General features: G+C 41.4%; 2 protein-coding genes across 2 annotated transcripts; one reads left to right on the forward strand and one right to left on the reverse strand.

The window, feature by feature from the left end:
• Positions 1-2,685: 2,685 nt before the first annotated feature.
• LOC107304563 (mavicyanin-like) lies at positions 2,686-8,245 on the reverse strand. The gene is made up of 2 exons (XM_015839208.2): positions 7,967-8,245; positions 2,686-3,459 (listed from the first exon to the last, which is right to left on the reverse strand). The coding sequence occupies exons 1-2, from the start codon at positions 8,151-8,153 to the stop codon at positions 3,056-3,058; spliced, it is 591 nt and encodes a 196-aa protein (XP_015694694.2). The 5' UTR covers positions 8,154-8,245; the 3' UTR covers positions 2,686-3,055.
• Positions 8,246-9,825: 1,580 nt separating this feature from the next.
• Positions 9,826-14,645, forward strand: LOC102700916 (ribosome-recycling factor, chloroplastic). The gene is made up of 11 exons (XM_040526464.1): positions 9,826-9,988; positions 10,882-10,996; positions 11,082-11,148; positions 11,231-11,326; positions 11,611-11,708; positions 11,787-11,898; positions 12,577-12,618; positions 13,705-13,761; positions 13,862-13,912; positions 14,036-14,092; positions 14,296-14,645. Exons 1-11 carry the CDS (start codon positions 9,904-9,906, stop codon positions 14,311-14,313), a joined length of 798 nt encoding a protein of 265 aa, XP_040382398.1. The 5' UTR covers positions 9,826-9,903; the 3' UTR covers positions 14,314-14,645.
• The last annotated feature ends 6,337 nt before the right edge of the window (positions 14,646-20,982 follow it).

Below are 20,982 nucleotides of genomic sequence, written 5' to 3' on the forward strand. Positions count from 1 at the left end.
TGGAGCGGGTTAAAGCTCATTTGGACATATATGATACCCCTGGACAAGTTTAGGAACCCAAAAATATATTTTAAGAGTTCAGGGACCTAGATGACACATGCATACAAGTTTAGGGACCGCTAGTGCACTTCACTCAAAAAAAAAGTGGTAGCTTTTGCAGTCCTACATCATGGATTCAGACAGAGTAGTCAAGGACATTCACCGCCCAAGTTAATTTAATATGTTTATTTAAGAAGCACACAAACTTTATTAAACTGAAGCTAAGATATCCTCGGCTACTAGCGGTCGAATCCCATCTGGGATGGCTGAGAGAACAGGTTCAGCATCAGCTAGGCAAAGTGCTCCCATCGCCGTCAAGCCATGGGCTACCATATTACACTCACGGGATTTATAACTGATACAAAAGGTAGCAAAGTTTGAATAGAGAAAAAGATTTATCTCACATTTTCTAGGCGAAATGTGAAATCTATCTATTATACATATAAAGTAATAGGAAAGAAGCCTCCACGTTCACTCTTACGAGCTAGAAAATCTCACATTAATCGAGAAAATAAGAAAAATAGAAAGGAAATTGATTTAAAAAATTGGAAAAGAATCAAAGAAAATCATGATCGACTCTCCGACCTTAGGCGCGTGCAATGAGATCGTTAAGTGGGCTCTCCGAGGTGGAGCCCACTTGCAGCCACAACAAACGCCACATTAATTGGATCGGACTTGGTGAAGATAGAAACTCTAGGAAATAATATCCACGTTAATAGCAATCGGACTGAAAAAGGAGAAAATAATGGACTTTTAATCAGACAAGGAAAATCAAAGGAAAATAAGAGAAAAAAAGAAAAGATAATTTTAAATTTGACAGGTCGATTAAAAATAAGGAAAAATACTAAAAAAAGTCTATGTATAATAAAGTTTAGAAAAATCCAAATCTTGAATTAAAATATTTAAAATAATTGATATTAACGGTATCTATAAATACAATTTAGAAAGATCTAAAATTTTGGTTAAAAATAGGAAAAAAATTAAGAGAATGTGTCAAAATACAAATACAATTTAGAAGTATATAAAATTTGAATTACAAATTAAATATTATGCGTAAAAGTGTTAATGCACAAGTAAAATAGGGTTTCATGTAAAAATATAACTAAAAAACTAATATTCGAATTGACAATTTAAAAGTAATTATTATCAAAATAAATGACTCGTTATAGATAAAATTTATAACAATGCTAGCTCGACAATATATATAAAGTAATATAAAAAAAGAGCTTCCACGTTGTCCCTCGTGAGCTAAAAAAATCTAAGATTAATCAAAGAAAAATAAGAGAGAGAAAAAATATCAATCAGAAAAAAAGAAAAGAAGATCAGAATATTTGCATGGGTATGTCAATTTGATCGGACAGATCAGGCTTATTCACGTGCACGTTAATTTGATCGGACAGATCAGGTTTATTTACGAGTGACATCTCATCTATGTGTTTTTATGAAAGATAAAATAAAAGATCAGGTCTAGAGTCACTATGTTTACTCTTACGTGCTAGAAAAGAAAATAAGAGAAGAAAAAGAAAAGATAATGGCTTTTTGATCGGATAAGGAGTTTTTTTGAGAAAAACAACGTGATTTTTTGGAATAAAAAAGAAAAGATAATGATTTTTTTTGGATAGGAGAAGAAAAGGAAGAAAATCGTGATTTATATTGAGCGCCGAAGCAAAATAAGAGATAAAAAAGATAATATCTTTTTTGAAATTGGATAAGGAAAGAGAAAGTCGGATTTTTTAATCGGTTGTAGTATTATTCTTAGATCTATTATATTATTAAGATAATATAAAAGGAAATGGAGTTTTAAATGTAAAAGTTTGATCTAAATTAGGTCCGAGTTTAAAACTATATTGACATTTTAATATTTATGTTTTATAATATAATATAAAAATATATTTGATATTATATAAGAAATTTCATAGTGAAGTTAGTCCGCGCAGTCTAATTAGATTAGGTTTAATACTCAAATATAAAAGTGTAGGCATCGATATGCCAACTGAACGGGGCCTAGGTTGATCGCTAGTGACATTGCAGTCTTGGCAGCTTTGTCCTGTCATCCTGTGGACCAAAAACGTCCCCGTTTTATTTGTAGCTTTTTCTCCGAAAATTTGTTAGTCGTACTGACGCCTTCAATAATTGTGTCCCAAGATGATTATTTCACGTCTTCTTCGGACTCTCAAGGTTTGATCGGCGATACATTATACTAAGTCCCTAGATGTTTGACACCATACATGTTTAACCATTCATCTTATTAAAAAATTTATATAATTATTAGTTATTTTTATATCATTTCATTTATTGTTAACTATACTTTATGCATATATATATATTACATATTTTACAAAAAAATTTACATATTTTACATATTTTGTAAAAAAATTTGAATCTAAATATTTGACGCCATTGACTTTTTTATACACGTTTGACCATTCGTCTTATTCAAAAAGTTTATATAACTACTAATTATTTTTATATCATTTCATTTATTGTTAAGTATACTTTTTATGCGATATATATATATATATATATACATATTTTGTAAAAAAAATGAATAATATGAATGGTTAAACGTATATAAAAAAATCAACGACGTCAAACATTACGAATGGAGTACATGCTGTTATTCAAATGGATAAATAACACCGTAAAGCCATGGCCCAATGTAGGAGATTTCAGTTTAGTTTGAGACCAATAATTAAAAATGAAATCGCTTAGAATATGATTACTGCTGTACGACATACTGAAAACTATAGCAGTATACGGGTGTTCATTCGACATATCTAAGCTGAGATGAAAGGAATAACCAAAAATCCCAAGTCCAAAACATGAGGTGATAACCAGCAAAAGTCCTCAAATTACAGCAAGATCCACAGGACCAGGCTAGTTTAATTATGAGGCAAGGAAAGGGGGACAAAATAGAAAATGGGCACATCCATGATCCATCTCTCCAAACGCAAAGCTCACACACAATTCACAAAACGCGCGCCATCCTAACCGACGACGGTGTCGGGACAACACCCTAGAGCAAGCTCAGCCCGGCAGCAGCAACGGACAGCACGGACACGGCGATGGCCGTGACGACGGAGCAGCAGCCGACGGCCGGCGCCGCGGCATTGCCGTGCGGCGACGGCGCGGCGGCTGCAGGTGACTCGGATGAGCCGGAGGCCGGGGCGGGCGCCGTGGACGGCGCGCCGGAAGGGGCGTCAGAGGAGCGGCCGGAGGTGGCGACGCGGACGTCCACCTTCTGGCCGATGGCGCAGTGGCCCGGGAAGCCGCAGAGGAAGTAGTGGTGGCCGGTGGCGTTGAGGACCACCGAGTCGTTGCCCGTCGACCATGTGGCGATCGGCTTGCTCGCGTCGCAGTTCTTGTAGTCCGCCTTGCTCACCGCCATCACGTTGTGGAACTGTTTGTTGTACGTGAACACTGCAGAGTTTTTTCAGACAAGAGAGAAAAATTTGCCGGTTAATTCAGCAAAATACCACAGTGATGTAAAAAAAGGTTTGTTGGGGAAATCACAAGACTGGGTACGTACAGCATGAAACTTAGTGGAAAGTGAATACATAGCAAAATCATCGTGCATCACCATGATGAAATAAACAATCATTTGCACAAAGCGACAAATCATTATAGGTTCATTAAGAGCAAGTTCAATAGTATAGCCAACTTATAGCTCCAATACATCTATAGCTAATTTAATAGCCAATACATACAATAGTTAGCTACAAAACATCAATACATGGTCTCACATGTCATACACATATTTTATCTTGGAGCCTGTGTGCAGTAAATTAGTAGTCCACCTCTCTTCTCTCTCCCCTCTTATCTTATTAAAATATGCTTATAGCCTGCTACTGTAGCTGCTCTAAGAAACTATTGGTAGCTATGGAACAGGATGAACCTAGTGCAGATCATATCTGCAAAGATCCTACCAACCGACTCGATTGCAATCAACAGATGTGACACGCTTGAGGGTCACTACCAAAAGCTCTATTCTGGTCAGTTATATGTTTTCATATATATTCCACTTTTAAATTTCATCCCAAAATTTCACTCTAGTTTTCTTATTAATGACTTTATTGTTACTTGGTTAAATGTGATTGGTGATGTCTGATCCATCGTCATACATTTTTTAAGTCATCATCAATCACATTAGGATAGATCCATCATCACCGATCACATCTCATCAAATAACAATAAAGTCATTAATAAGGTCCATCCTCATACATATATATATATATATCGACAAAAATAGCAATGTTGGTTTGACAAAAGAAACCTAGCATAAAATCTAGAACCGCCGAGCTAGAGCTAAACACATGTAAAAATCCGAGAGCTATCTAGACCCTGTTTAGATCCCCACAACTTTTTTTAGTCCCTGTCACATCGAAGTTTGGACACTAATTAGAAGTATTAAATATAGACTATTAATAAAACCCACCTCATACCCTCGACTATTTCACGAGACGAATCTATTGATCCTAATTAGTCCATGATTAGCGAATGTGATGCTGCAGTAAACATTTGCTAATCATGGCTTAATTAGGCTTAAAAAATTTGTCTAATGAAATAGCCTTTATTTATGCAATTAGTTTTGTTATCAGTCCATATTTAATACTTCTAATTAACGTTAAAATATTCGATGTGACAAGGGACTAAAAAAGTCTCTGGATCCAAACAGCCCCCCTAGTTTGACTCTCCAGTGCAACAAATGATATTGATCACCATGCCAACTTTCCAGCTCATGGGTCAACCCCAATCTGGTGTCCACATTGCAAAATGACAGTTTGGCAACTCTGTCATATAGAACAGTGATAATCATAGACCCTCTTTCTGGATGAACTATGTGCATTTGCGGTTCTTTGATTACTCTATACCATCAAAAGATGGCATTCTTGCCGTCATCTTTTCGCCCCACTGAGGGCTACCAACCAACCATGAGATTGGTCAACAGAAAACAATGATTCAGTGAGAGCGCATGCATCAGTGTGTTGGCCACGGGGCCCAACATAATTTGACAAGCTGTGGAAAAGGGATCCAAGAGAGAAGCTATGCGATCGATGAATGGAATGGCCATTGGTCCATCTATAGCTGGGATCAAAGGAAGGGTATATAAGCACAGCTATATATCATTGGCGAATGGTGCGGGAGATGGAACAAGTAGCAACTGAAAGCCTGATATATACGTACACCTGTATTGTTATCAGGGGCGGAATCATTTATCAAGTTTAGCGCTAAACAACAAAGTATTAATCCTTTCAATAAATGTGAACTAAAACATAGTCATTTTCTAATGTAATTTTTTGTCAGGCGTGAGGCTCTAGGCATATTTATTCGATCAATTTCGAAGATGATAGAGAAGATTCTTATTTTGGTACTGATGGAGAAGGAACTCCCGTCAAATCCACATCCAGCTTGGCAGGTCTTTGGAGTAAAAACTCCTGCCTCAGTTCACAAGCAATTGGTTGCCCGGGTAAGGCGAGCCGAGCAAAGCAACCAACACGAGTGTCATTCTCATCTCATAAGCGAGAAAAGAAAGGGATTTGCTGCTTTCTTCTGCGGCGCATTAATATGATACAACTGAATATCTTCCCACACTCTACCTTTGAATTTGAAGTGGCTATCATATCTTTTTATCAAGCCCAAGCTGTCTCCACGCCTGGTTCAACCCCTGGTTATTATGGGTTAATTGGGGTTTGATTATCCTATGCAAAGAAGAACAGACCGCAATCTTTTTCAGCGGGAACAACTGCAAAAGTGCCTTTAGTGCCTCTTTTCTCCCTCAGTTTAAAGAACAAGTGCCTCCAAAATAATAGGCACACATGTCTAATGGTGCAAAAAAGAACTAAAACGCCTTTCCTTAAAGCAAGAAAAGCTATCCTTATACAGGAATAGTTGAGTAACAAAGTACTCACACGAGTCTAGAGCTAAAGGAAAACAAATGTTATGGTTGACAATGACCAATTATCCGTGTCTTAACACTTCGAGTCACACGCAGGCTGCAGGCATACCGATCCTTCCTTGCTGATGAGAAGGCAAAGTATTCCAGTAGTGCGCTCTTTTCCGAAATCAGGATGTTCTTCGGCGGAGAGAAAGGAAAGCCTGCTATCGCTGACGCCAGTAGGACTCGTTTGGATTCATGCCAAAACTAACCACCCCAACCGCGTGTCAGCGCACCACCATGCCACACAGAACGAACACGCCACGAGCGACAGGTGTGCCTCGGCACCCGGCACCCGGTGCAGGCATGCGGCCGTGCCGTGCAGCCCTTGCACTTGCACAGGCAAACCCGCACCGATCCGGCCCGGGGGGAGGGAAACGGCCAACGGCGCCAGCCACAAGCCGCCGCGCGGCCGCATCCCCACACATGTCGCACCGATCGAGGGCTCTGGCTGCGTGCGTCGGCAAGCGCGCGGCGCGTCGCGTCGCGTCAGGCGGTGAGGGCCACCAGCTGGTGCAATGGCGCGCCCGGTGGTGGTGGTGGTGCCGTGTGCGTGCATGCAGCAATGCCGCAGAGTGCGTTGCGTTGCGTTGCGCGGGCGCGTCTGCAGGCGTGCGGAAGATCGAGCCCCCCACCACCAGTGCCTACGCACCGGGAAAAAGGGCAGGCAAGTAGGCAAGCCACGCAGAGCCGGCTGGACAGCTGGGGCGCCGGGGACCAGTGGCCACCCTCGTCGCGTCCTGGCAATATCGCACTACAGTTACAGACACTGTCCCGCTGCAGTTGTACACGTACCTCGCGGTTGCGGCACACTGTCCGGCCGCTCGTTAAACTGGCATACGAGTACTGTCCCTAGATTACCATTCGTGCTGTAGAGAACCTACTCCTAGCAGCAGGTTCACTGGTCAGCTGCATAGTCGTATAGGAGTATTGGTCTAGTGAGGCTTATTTAGTTAAAAAATTTTTTCTAAAAATATCAAATCGAATTTTTAGACAACTAAATAAAGCATTAAACATAAATGAACCAAAAAACTAATTACACAGTTATAGAAGAAATCTTGAGACGAATATTTTGAGCCTAATTAATCCATGATTAGCCATAAGTGCTACAGTAACCAACATATGCTAATGACAGATTATTTAGGTCCTAAAGATTCATCTCGCGGTTTCTAGACTAGCCGTGAAATTCGTTTTTTCATTCACGTTCGAAAACACCTTCCGACATTCGATCAAACATTTGACGTGATACTTCTCCCAAAAATTTACTCAATCTAACCACCCCCACTGAGTTGGTCTGCACGCCTAGAGTTTATCGCCGGGCAATGAATGGGACTTTGACTCAGGCCACCGCACCGTTTCGCGCGTCACCGTGAAACGAGGCGCTAGTGGTGGGCGTCACTACAACGTCAACCATATTTTGGTACTAGCAGCGTATAGCGACGTCGTGGAGCCAGGTGGATGCGTCGTCGTCGTCCAACACCGATGGAACGCTCCAGCGCCGAAGTGGAGCTTGGGCCACCTTCCAATTTCTACACACGACAGCCAGAAGTAGTGGAAGTGGAATACTCCTGTGTACTTGTGCCATTGTCTGGCGTCCACTCCTTCAGAGTAGGATCACAAATTTACTCTCCGAAGCTACTGCTAGCCAACCGGGGTGAGTTGGCAACGGTGCCGCAGCAAACGGGTTGTAGGCTTTTTTAGCCCTTTTCTCGGTTGTTATTTACGACCGATTCGTCTGGTCAAGGCTAGATTAATTTCGTCCTGGCAACTAATTAACACATCGAAAAGATTCAGACAAATCATGCATCATGCCCGTCTCACGCGAGCTCCGAATCGTTTTCAGGCTCAAGCAACAACAGAAGTATTGTCTTGCAAAAAGGTGATTAATTCTCGGTACTTTTTCTTGCTGCGGGCTCCCAAGAGAAATGCAGGAGGGAGAAACGGAGAGCCGCGTGAGCGCGAGAAAGAGAGGAAGAACTCGTCGAGACGTACCAACGATGTCGCCGAGACGGAACTTCTTGGAGGCGGCCCAGGAGCCGTAGTTGGGGTTTCCCATGATGGTCCACCCGGCCTTGTCGCCCACCTCGTACACGGCCGCGGCCGCCAACCCCGCCGACATCACCGCCGCCGCCAGCGCCGCCATCGCCACGGCCGACGCCCTCCTCCTCGCCGCACCCATGGCCGCAGCACCGAGAGAGACAGAGAGAGACACACCCGCGCGCGCACGCTCCCTCTCCAGTCCAGGAAGAGTACTCCACTCGAGAGTGTAGACTGCGGCCTTCGGGAGTGGCGGCCAGAAGCGTCCGGTTAAATAAAGGAAAAGCTCCACAGCTTTTCGCGCCGAGCCCCTCGTGTCTCCCGGAAATCTATCGGTGGCGACCGTCACGGGGTGTCACCGTGCGCCTCGTGGTAAACTTCCCGGCTTTTTAATCGGCGCCGCGCCGACGGTGTGCGTGCGTGCGGCGTCCGCGGTGCGTGGGCTGCTGCTGCTTGCTGCTTCGCTCACCCAAGGCTGCAAAAGCGTTGAATCGGTTGTGTGCACCGCCAGGATGGCCCCTCGGTTGTGACGCTGCGCAGTATGGCCTATAGCTGAGGCGTGATCCTTAGAGCAAGTTAAACAGTATAGTAACTGCTAACTCTAATTTATCGATAGTTAATCTAATAGCTAATTCATACAATAGTTACAAAACATCAATATATTATCTTATGTCATACACACATTTTGTCTTAGAGCTCGTGTGCAGCTAGCTACAAATTAGTAGTTCACCCCTCTTCTTTTCTCTCTTATCTTTTTAAAATATACTTATAACCCGCTATCGTACTTGCTCTTACTCCGTTGACAGCGTACAGCAAACGGGATCTCTAGCTCCTCGTTTAGGGAAGATTTGGTACTTTGGTCCGTCGGATCGGATGTATGTACTATACTCCAACAGTCCAACGCGACATAAATATAGATATACTACTGAGTAACAAGATCCAAGCCAAATTGATGTCTCGATCCATGCTTGCCGGTGCTGAAACATTTGGCCATTTGGGTCGGCCCGTTTAGTTGTAAAAACTTTTTTTTTCAAAACATCGTATCGAATATTTGGACACCTAAATAAAACATTAAATATGATAAAATAAAAAACCAATTGCATAGCTATGGAAAAATCGTGAGACGGACTTTTGAGCCTAATTAGTCTATGATTAGTCATAAATACTACAGTAACTCACATGTACTAATGACTGATTAATTATGGTAGTCATAATGGAAGAAATTGACATGGTTGTCATAGTATAAGAAATTATCGATAGAGACTATTTTTCACAGTGGAGGTGTCTTCGAGTAATAATTATTTTCTCTCTCTACTAACTCCACAATATTCCATCAATTGTGAGTACTACATATGTCCCCTAGAAACAAGTAATTTCTTTTCAATGATAAATTCATGGTTTCTTGGTGCATTGGATAAAGAAAAGACTTGGTTTTTTCGTGAGAAAACAATTTCTAAGTTTTCCTTTCTCTTCATTAATTACATTATCATGCATCATTTTGCTTATGTGACAAGCTATTTAATAAGGACAAAAACCAATGTGGGATTGCCTTTAGGCTCAAAAATCTATCTCACGGTTTTCAGAAGAGCTATAAAATCATTTTTTCTCATTCGTGTCAAAAATCCACACGTCCAATAAAACATATGACCGAACACCTATTTTTTTCACGAACTAAACGGAGCCTCAGTTCAGTTGGGCTCGCTCGAAGCGGCCCGTTGATTAGTCAGGCCCAAGCCTCCGCGAGTCCCCCGACAGCATAAACCCCCTCGTCCCTCCCCTCTCTAAAGCTCGCTTCCTTATCCACACCAATCCGCCTCTCCGCTCCGCTGCGCCACCCCGCGCGCTCCGCCACAGAAGCTGCGACGCCGCCTCCTCCCGCCGCGCGCGCGCACATGCCGCCGCTCCACGCCGTCTCCCCCGCGGCGGCGGCCGCACCGCCGCGCGCGCACTCCGCCGCTCGCGTCCCGCAGCGCCCAGGTAGGCAGGCTCGCGTCCCCCCGCCCCCCTTCTTCCTACTCCTTTTGCTCTCCTTGATGTTTGGAGTGCTCCGGGTGGTACTGGAGCGCCGAGGCATTGCGCCATTCTGAAAATGCGTGACGGTTTGGTGTTTGTTTAGTTGGGTTGGTTTGATCGTTCACTGCGTCCGTCGTAACGGCTGATGCTTCCATTGTTTCTCCAATGCTGCAACCTTCGCAAACTCATAGTTACCTGGCTATGAACAATGCGAGATTGTGTCTGTAATACTGTAATACCAATCGACAAGACAAGAACATACACATAACTTAGCTACTACACACAGGCCGCGTTCTGTAGGAGTGGGGAGGTGGGTTAGTTATTCGGCGCGAAAAATATAGTAATAAATTAGTACATGATTAATTAATTATTAAAAAAATATAAAATAGATTAATATGATTTTTTAAAACAACTTGCCTATAGAAAATTTTCACAAAAATACACCTTTAGCAGTTCAAGAAGTGTGCGCACGGAAAACGAGGAGGCTTAGATATCTAAGCCAGGGGGTGCCAAACGCGGCCAAAGTAACATATAACATTACTGTCATTTTTGGTAGTTGGATATTCCCTTGATTCAGGGCCAGGCTAAGTTTAATGATATCATCATGTTATGTTATTACAGAAACAAATTTGCCAGCATCTTATAAATGATTTGTCGTCTAAACTTGGTGGTGGGGTTTGTTCTCCATGCTGTTGGGTTTACGTATGAGTATTTATTTTCACATAGTCAGTAAAATACATGAATGAATTTGATGCATTCTTTGACGCACTCATGCTAATGGGCATTGTCTAGAACTCTAACTAATGGATAATGATGTATGGTATTATGGTCTCACCAGAGAATGTTGTGTTTGACAGGTTGTGCCCCAGAGCGGCCAACCATTTTGAGCTCCTCCACAAACTTCATGAGTATCCGTGCTGGACCGATGCGCTTCTGTACCACACCTCTTGTTCTTCAAAACTCGGACAAGAGGCAAGCTGCTTTGTATTTAAATATTTCTCTCACATATTGATCCCCCACCTTAATATCTAATAATATGTGATTGTCATGTTATCAGAGCAGTGCTGAGGCATGCCACTATCGAAGAAATTGAGGCAGAAAAATCTGTTATTGAAGACCAAGCTGTAAGTGCAATGGAACTTTCTGCTAAATGGGCATTTAGTGTTGTGCCTTGGGTGCTCACTAGCTGCAGATGTGCATCTTCAGAGAGAGAGGATGGAGAAGGCGATTGAAACAGTCCAAAATAACTTCAATACTGTAAGGACAGGACGAGCAAACCCAGCTATGCTTGACAGGATTGAGGTTTGAGGACTTAGCCTTGTTCATTTTTCTGTTTGTAAGTCACTCTTGCATGATCACATCCTATATTCTTAAACACAATGCACACCTTCACTTTCTATACAGATGGTACTATCGTGTGCTTTTCTTAACTGAAACTATGTGTGGTGTGGTATTTATTGCGGCTGGTGCAAACACCAACAAGAAACAGAACTATATTCCATATACTGTACATAGAATACTTATACCAAAGGTTATTGTGATAAGTAAATATACAATTTTGTCTTATGTGTGAAAATTTGTTACAGGTTGAGTACTATGGAACTCCAGTGAGCTTGAAGAGCATCGCTCAGATAAACAATCCAGATGCAACTTCTCTTCTCATCCAGCCATATGACAAATCTTCGTAAGCTGTTTACCATTCCCAGTTCAGAGCTGGTATTGAAATTTCCATTCATTGTGTTGACAATCATTTATGGTGCAGCCTCAAGCTCATCGAGAAAACAATAGTTGCTGCTAATCTGGGGGTTACACCAAGCAATGATGGAGAAGTGATTCGAGTAACTGTCCCGCCATTGACATCTGATCGCAGAAAGGTATGTTTTCATCTGTGTGAATTTTGTGTGGTTACTTAGTAATTATGGGTTCATATGGACATTTTCCTGGCCTCCAAACATTAATCATTAGCTGAGTCGAGGTGTATTACTCCTGAAAACAAAAATAAATGCCTTATGTTCATTGAAGTAGCAATATTTTGAACTTCAACACTTTGCATCCAAACCCAACTAGACACCTAATAAATGTTTACAAGTATGTTAATGTAAACATGACCAATATTCTGTATGTTAATGTATACAATATTTTAGAGAATTTTCTGTATGTTAATGTATACAGAAAGTTCTCTAAAATGTATAGTATCACCAAGTATCATCTTTAGTGCTGTTTAATATCGTAATGTGGTGAATATATGTCTATTCTCAAACAAGGAAAGACGAACTTGCCTTGGAGATGCCATGCACAAAAGACTAGGATATTATTGGAACCTGCCAAATTTCTAGGGCAATTGTCTGGTGCTAGATTAAAGTTTATTTGAAAGCTAAAATTCTCCTATTTGGTGTACAACTTTTGATTCTATTTTCTATAAGCACAGTTGTATTTGGTGTGCAACTCTAGTGATCAATCTACACAATAAAAATCTACAGCCAACTTGATCAACGGCATAAATATTTCTCCCACTTTGGTGCACATCTTAAATTTTATTTTTCTTTTGGCAGGAATTGGCAAAAACTGTTGCTAAATTAGCTGAAGAAGGCAAGGTATATTCTTAAGCTTCACCTTTCACTGTTTTTGACAGAAACATTAGTTTACTTTTGTATTGTAATTTAATGTTTTTATGACTCAATGTTCCAACTTCTTATTTTACTTTACCTGTGAAATCATACTAGTAAGATTAGTGCAGCAGACTGATTGACTATGCTAACCTGCATTCATCATGGTGCTGGTACTGGTTGTATGCCTTAATGTAGTGCAACAATCGTCGAGGTACTGTAGCATCTATCCAGGAAGGCTTTGTCTTCTTCGGCAAGATCTATTTCCCTAATTGATTAATCACCTTTAAGGATTTGATATCTTATATTTGCTAGCTAGGAATGGCCTTTATGTGAGAAGGGATTGTGATCGTTTTCATTAAGCAAGAAGGTATAATAATATGAGCAGCTAATTTCATATGTTTCCCTTCTGTGCACTAACCTAATAGCCTCGTTACCTATTACTCTGCACATAACAGCCATATTAGTTTAGTACTCTCTCTGTTCCATATTATAAGATGTTTTGGTCCTATTTAGATGCATGCATGGATTAATGATCATGTTTTTATGTGTCTAGATTTATTATCATCCATATAAATCTACGAAGGGTTAGAACATCTTGTAATGTGAAACGAAGGTAATAATACCGAATGAATATAATCTACATCTGGAATTTTGTAGCACGTCAGATGACATGATACGTATAACTTCTAATTTCTGCTGCCTCTGTGATGTGTATTAGTTAGGAAGGTAGAGCATAGTATGAACAATTACGGAAGAGGTTATTACAAAATTTGTTGTCATGCACACTCTACTCTGGGTGCTACACAAACTTAAGTAGGAGTACAATATTATAGTTGGTCTCTAAGTGCTTCTTTACAAACCATGTAAAATGGGTGATTTACCTATTTTCCTCCTAAGGCTTAGGCACATTTGGTATTTTCAAGAGGATGCCTTACTTCATACAAAAGATGCTTGCTTCTCAATTCTTATTTGCATATTATACACAAATTCCATGACTGATAACATATCCATCTCCTTGTGGATAGTATGAAATATTGGTTATGATTATGATATTATAACTTCATTTTACAGGTTGCTATAAGGAACATAAGAAGAGATGCAATCAAAGCTTATGATAAGCTTGAGAAGGTTAGCGCTCTCAGTTAATAGTTAATGGAATGCTATTTTGTCGGTGCTATCTATCCTGCTTGTTTGCAGTGGAATTAACAGCTTCCACATGCTTGCATAGGAAAAGAAACTTTCTGAAGATAACGTGAAAGATTTATCGGCTGATCTACAAGTAAGGAATTTTTTTTTTGCCTTTTCTTCACGTGATTGTAGCGAGGTTCCGATGTCCCTTTGGAATCTCATCCATTAGATACAGGCATGCAGCATGAACTGACATCGTGTACAAATTGTGCAGAAAGTCACAGACGAGTACATGAAAAAGATCGAAGCTATCCAAAAGCAGAAGGAACAGGTACTTTGGTCCTTTCGTTTGTCTGTCTTCGGATATGATATTCCTACATGTTGGTTATTATTATTCCATTCCAATTAGACAGTCGCATAATTGCATGCCCTTAGTGTATAAACTGTAACTACTATCGGCATGCTATTCTTTAATCCTTCAATCCTCCAGGGCACAGGAATTGACTCAAGTTTGTTTGATAATTTTCTTTTCAGGAACTCATGAAAATTTAGGCCGCAGGTTAATCTTCAAACCGGTGAGTACATCTGCGAAGTGTAGATGAAGTCGAAGAAAACAAGGTCCTCAGCTAACACGGTGAATTGTGCGGTCACATGTTTCTTGAACCTTTTCCGTCTTATCGATGGCCGGCACTTCGAGTCTCCCTGAAAGACTGAAACTGAGGAATGGATGCAATTTCAGACAAAGTTGCGTGCCCCCTCATTTACATTTTTGTAATTAGTATGCTCCGTATAAATGTAGGCCTTGACCCATCCTTGTGCTACCGATAATGCATTGTCAATATTCCTCACGTGAATCAAAATGCTACAGTTGTGAATTGTCGCCACACACCCTGAAGTCTGAACCCTCAACTAGTGGTGCCATACCGTCAGTTATACTCCATGTTAAGTGGATCTCAGCTTTCTGTTTGACTCAAAAGCCGCCGACATCTGAACCTTCATCAACATTTCAACATTACTACACCACATGGCCAGTATAGTAAAATGCCAGTTTTTTTCCTAGGGTTACCTTGGTAGTACTACTACTAGGATTAAATTAGATCAATTGATGAGGGGGTGTTTGAATACTCCTGGCTTTTTTTTAAAGTATCTTCACATCGAATGTTCGACACTAATTAGAAGTATTAAATATAAACTATTAATAAAACACATCTAATATTCTGGACTATTTCATGAAATGAATCTATTAAGCCTAATTAGTTCATGATTAGAGAATGTGATGCTACAGTAAACATTTGCTAATCATGGATTATTAGTCTTAAAAATTTTGTCTAATAAAATAGTCTTTATTTATACAATTAATTTTATTATCAGTCTAAATTTAATACTCTTGATTTACGATAAACATCTGACGTGATGAAGAGAAAAAAGTCTCCAGATTTAAACAAGCCTGCAAATCTCATGTGTGCTTGGAAAGGATGTTTTGTTTTGACACGTCCAGGAAGCAACCGGCTATACCCGGTCGAGGTCTCCCATAGGCCATAGTTGGATCATTACACGGGGGAGTCACTGCAGCACCGGTGTCGAGTCGACACGTTTCACGCCGACAACGACCAGGCTGCGATAATTACGGACACTGATGCCGCTCCTCTCCAGTACGGCGGGGCCCCTGTGAGATACCCTGCTGGAGTGGCAGGTAGTCGGGCCCACCCAACACCAGGTGGGCCCAGCGGCCACACCGTGAGCTACTACTACTAGCAGAGTAGGTGGCCCCCAGGCTCAAGCAGGTTACTATAGAGTCTTGGCAGTCTTGGGATGGATTATCGGATGATGGCGAGTGATAATTACTCCTACTATGGTAGTAGGTGTGATGTCTGAACCTGTGTGGTTATTGTTCTCTGATCTCGTGAGAACAATGGCGACAGCAGTAACAGAAACGATGGTGTCATTTTCTGAATTGCCCTTTTCTGATTTTTTTTAGAAAATAAATTAAATAAAAACCTGGCCTCTACGCCTAACCCGACACGGTGTACCCAGCCAATGTCTTGTCTAGTGTTAGGAGCAAAAAAAAAAAAGGTGTTTGGTCATACATGGATTAATTTTCCTTCCGAAAAGAAAATACCAAAGCCTCGAGCCGACAACTACTGCTGCCCTTCTCTTGCCGCGGCTCTACTGGCTGGCCACTGTCGACGGAGCTATAGCACAACCCGATCACCGCCGACAATGCCTCCATAGAGCCACAGCGCCGAGATTGGATGGAAATTCACAGAACTCAGGGTGCTCCAAAGCGTAGCAAGCATGCATGCACACCAAACAGTCGAACAACCCAACAAAACCGAGCAAGAAAAGCAAAGGCAAAAAGCCCTGAAGGCTGAAGCACCGCCAACTTCTTCCATTCCAGCTTCAACCAAAAGAGCAGCTCTGAAGAAGAGACAACGTCGATCACAACGCCTCCCCGCTCCGAAAACCAGGCGTACGTGCAGGCCAGTCAGAAGGGGGATCGATCGACGCCTCGACGTCGACGGAGAAGAAGCACGAGAACCGCGCCGGAACCGACGACGGAGTAGCCGCCTCTCCCTCCTCGCGTATCTTGCACCCCCGCCGCCGTCCGGGAAGTCACCGGGCGGCGATCAACGCCGGTGGGTGGACGCACCTGAGTGGCCGTAGCGAGCGTTTGGTCTGATCGGACACCCTTCCCTTCGCCTGTTGAATGAACACGACCCCCTCCTTATTTATATGCACCACAGCTGACTCCTGTAGTAGTAGTATGAGCGAGAACTAGCCCTGCTGCGCTTTCATCTTCGGCTCCTGCATCCAACAGCTTTAACGACCAGTACTCCACAGTAGTACTACTACTCCACTAGCGCCCCTACTATTCGCTGTAGTGGACTTGAGGTGAGAAAGTGACATATGCCGGGGGCCCAGCCGATCGTGCTACCAAAGATACGCTGTCAAATCAGACTGGGCCCACACATAAATAACACTGTAGCAGTGTATTGGAGGAGTAGCATGCATCGTGCGTGTGTATTACCGCTGGTATATTTTCTACGACAGAACCGACCGGCACTGTCACGAAATTACTGTTCATTTTTTAGTTTTTTTATAATGTTTTAACACTTCGTTTTATTTAAAATTTTTTGTGATTAATACTTTTATTCTTACTAAATGATAAAATATGAATACTACTTTATGCGTGATTAATTTTTTTTAAGTTTTTATACAAATTTTTTAAATATGACGAATGGCTAAACGTTGGGTACGAAAAAAATAAAGTTATTATAGGAATGAGGTAGTAATTCCGAAGGATATAAATGTGTACAAGTACGATGACGATTTTTTTTCTGAAAAAAAACAAGAGACAAGTCTATGATTATGCTCAAAACAAAGACGTATTCACTCACGACTTAAAACATATAGTTTGTGTTTTTTTGACGAAGGAGGCAAGATTATTTGACTTTTATAGATATTTAAAGGTATAAATGATATAATTAATAAGTTGAAAATCTATATCAGAAACAAGAGATGATAAATTTCTATATAAAAACTTTTTTAAAAAAACATACCCATATTTTTAAAAACATATGCATAAAAGTTGAGAAAAAAAACTGTATGGTATCATCTTTCGCCGCTGCAAAGGAACGCAGACATAGTAGTAAAATTTTATACTGAGGCTCCCTTTAGTTCTCAAAAATTTTCACCAAAAAACATCATATCGAATCTTTGGACATCTAAATAGAGTATTAAACATAGATAAATCGAAAAACTAATTGCACAGTTATGTGAGAAATCGTGGGACGAATCTTTTGAACCTAATTAGTACATCATTAGTCATAAAGTCCTACAGTAACCCAACATACACTAATGACAGATTAATTAGGCTCAAAAGATTCGTCTCATGTTTCCATGCCACCCGTGAAATTCGTTTTTTCACTCTTGTCCAAAAACCTCTTCCGACATCCGGTCAAATATCTGATGTGACGTGCAAAAATTTTCGTTTCACCGACTAAACACCCTATATACGACTTCAAACTAACTGCATCTGAACGCGGACTGGGAGTTTAATATTTGAACGCGGGAGTATAATTATTACGGGAACGAACATTGTTCTTGGGTCGGCGCAGAAGATCCGAGACACACTGCCTGCGCCCGCGCGCCACCAATGGCGGGGCCCACCAACACGCAACCGGGGCAGCCTGTGCGCCAGTGGGCCCACGGCCGGACCAGCAACGCAGCGGTGTGGACCTCGCCCCCACCTGTGGGGGCCCGAATTAACTGCGTCCGGATCGGGACCGTGCGATCCTCCCATCGGACGGCCAAGATCATCTCGCGGTGATGGACCAGCCCGTCGTGGATACGCCATGGGCGACCGAATAATGGCGGCTGTGTGCGTGGCCTCAATTAAAGACGGGGTCTCCAGATATTTCGAGATACTTTCTCAACCATCCATTCCGCCTAAGTTAAAATTTCAACATTTAATCTTAATATGGGAATGATTTTAAGATTTTTTTCTCACCGAAATTTATTTCCTAAATTATATTTTGTATCGTAAAAATATTTTATTTATAAATTAATTTCCTATTTATAAACATACTCACTCTTTTTCAAAATAAATTAATCTTTCACTTTTTACTTACCATGTTTGACTCTTCTTCGTTTTATTTGTAAAAACTTTACTATTAATATTTTTATTTTTATTAGATGATAAATTATAAGCAGTGCTTTACGTTGTTACTTGCCATGTACCATGTTTGACTCTTCTTTGTTTTATTTGTAAAAAATTTTACTATTACTATTTTTATTTTTATTAGACTAATTTTTTGATTTTTTTTCAAAAAATTGATTTTTGTTGTTGGATAGAGGGAGTATATCGTTAAATTTTTTATATAGAAACGCAAACAGTCACGGCTACTCCTGTCTGTCCGGTGCCGTGCCATCCTGGATTTCCTGTGGATAGACTAGAGGAGTGTAAAACGCACGTGCACGTTTGGCTTGCATGCAGCTTTCCACCTATAGCCGGGCCTACTGGTCGAGGAGGAGCAGCATGAACCAACAGTACGGGCTGTATGGAGCTGTCGTGCTGTACGGTTTTGAGCCGATGGTGTCACGTTGTTAGCTGAGCGATCGACAAGTCCGATCTCGCTTGCTTTGGTCTTAAGGTCCAACCGACTAACCGAGCCATATTCTTGTTAGGGTTATCCGATAATTGCTTCGTCTATGTCGAAAATTCCCTCTTTATTCCACGTGTGCAAGATGTAAGCTTACAGTAATCTGCAAGCTGGTAATAAGGATAAGCTAGATTGTTTATTAATTTACAATATATTTCTTATTTAATGATAATTTTTATTATGTATTTAACAATATAAAAGTAAAGCCCGGAAAATATAATTTTATTAACAAGTTTTAAAAATACTATATCCACTCCCTAATTGAACATATTTATGTCCCCTCGTTTGTTCCCTTGAACAACTATTGGATTAGATTTAGACAGAGTAGGGACGTATGTATGGATTTGAAAAGGTGAATAATATTTACTAAATCCTTCCCATAATAACTTTTTCTATCTATTTCTTTGTCTTATTTGGAAAAAAGTTATAAAAAAATAAAAAAATTAGTCACACAAAAGAACTTTTTATGGTTTATCATCTAGAAACAATAAAAATATTATTCGTAAAAAAAAATAAGACGAAGATTCAAAACATTGTATCTAACAACTGAAAAATAAGTTTATTTTGGGACAGAGGTAGTACCAATGGAGTATGTATAGCTATTTTCATATTCGTTTTAAAATTACATGTGTGAAAAAATTAACTTCTCTCTTTGACGATACTAGACATCGTAATATTAATGTATTTATATATATGTACTGATGAATTTAAACGTATATATGATCCAGGAATAAATTTAGATATAACAGGAAATCTTACTACCTACCAGAGGAATAAAGTATTCTGAAAAAGATGAGTAGAGTAGGTAAGAAAAGCGATAATTTCTCTGATGTGATTTTGTGTGAAACGTCGATAATTTCCCAAAAGGTTATTGGGTGCGTTCCAGAGGCATCGTACGAGCTTCGTCTCTCTCGTCGAACGGACGGCCACCGTGCGCCATCGTCGTCGACGGCGTCCATCCATCACCACCGCCGCCGCCGTCGCCGCACGTGGGGGCCGGCACGCGACGCGGTGGGGCCCCTGACCCCACGGCATCCGACGTGGCCCACCAAACCTTATCGCCGCAGGCAACAGGGCCCCACGCGCTCGTCCGAGTTCAGCGATCAGGCAGACGGGTGATCAGTACGCGACGGTGGGCCCCGGGATTCCCATGGTGGGGTCCGCCCGTGTGTTCTCTGGTTTTAGCAGCGGCGCGTCAGTGGGTTCATGGGCCCCACATGTACTGCAGGATCTTTTGTGCCGGGCGCGGTTGTGACTTGTGAGGATGCATGCAGCGAGATTTTGTGTGCCCGAATACATAGAGAAGTAAGAAGAGCGGTCGAATCGCGGATCAGCGGCGTAGGAGTACAGTTCGTTATGGGATGTAATGTGCCGAGATAATCGGCTGTTTTATAGCCTACTTATATTATCTCTTTGAGAATGCATAAAAATATTAGGCATAAAAATTATAGCATTCATTAAAAAAAACCTAAAAAAAAGAGCTCCAAAATAAACTCCCCAAATATGCATATAGACATTTATCCATTTGATTTAGCAAGTCAAAGTCCATTCTAGCTCCAATAGCCTTTCTAACTGCTCTCTCCATTACCATTACGAGTATCTTCATTTCAAAGGATTTTTACAGAGAAATTGAAAAAATTAAATTGTTTTTCTAAAATATCTGTAAAATTCATATAAAACAAAGAGACCTACAAATTTTTATGATAAATAAGGCTCGTATGTTAGTCTCATTAACCCTTTTTTCTCCTCTACCACCTTATTTTCCCCACTCATACACATCTCGATGTTGATGGGGTTGTTACAGCGAGGTCACACGAACCCCGCTACATCACCTTCCACAGCTTGAAGCTGCCAAGCTCGACGTGCATAGGCACATCGGTTGTGCACGTCGGCGCGGAAGACGAGGGGCACGACGCCCGTGCGCTGCGCGTCCTGCGGCGCCGCCATGACCGTCCTGCGGCGGGGCAGGCGAAGGGCGCCGGCGGTGGCGAGCTACCGTACGTCCTCGGTACCGACGATGTCCTCGTACACCTCCGCAAGCCGGGCGCTTCCCGCGACG

Source organism: Oryza brachyantha, chromosome 7 (genome assembly GCF_000231095.2).
Source record: "Oryza brachyantha chromosome 7, ObraRS2, whole genome shotgun sequence".
NCBI classification, from domain to species: domain Eukaryota; kingdom Viridiplantae; phylum Streptophyta; class Magnoliopsida; order Poales; family Poaceae; genus Oryza; species Oryza brachyantha.

Coding starts and splice junctions, on each gene's coding strand:
- LOC107304563 (XM_015839208.2), bottom strand. CDS start 8,153: ATGGGTGCGGCGAGGAGGAGGGCGTCGGCCGTGGCGATGGCGGCGCTG. Junction 3,460..7,966: donor CCGTCTCGGCGACATCGTTG/GTACGTCTCGAC, acceptor AAAACTCTGCAG/TGTTCACGTACAACAAACAG.
- LOC102700916 (XM_040526464.1), top strand. CDS start 9,904: ATGCCGCCGCTCCACGCCGTCTCCCCCGCGGCGGCGGCCGCACCGCCG. Junction 10,997..11,081: donor CTTCAAAACTCGGACAAGAG/GCAAGCTGCTTT, acceptor TCATGTTATCAG/AGCAGTGCTGAGGCATGCCA. Junction 11,899..12,576: donor TGACATCTGATCGCAGAAAG/GTATGTTTTCAT, acceptor TTCTTTTGGCAG/GAATTGGCAAAAACTGTTGC.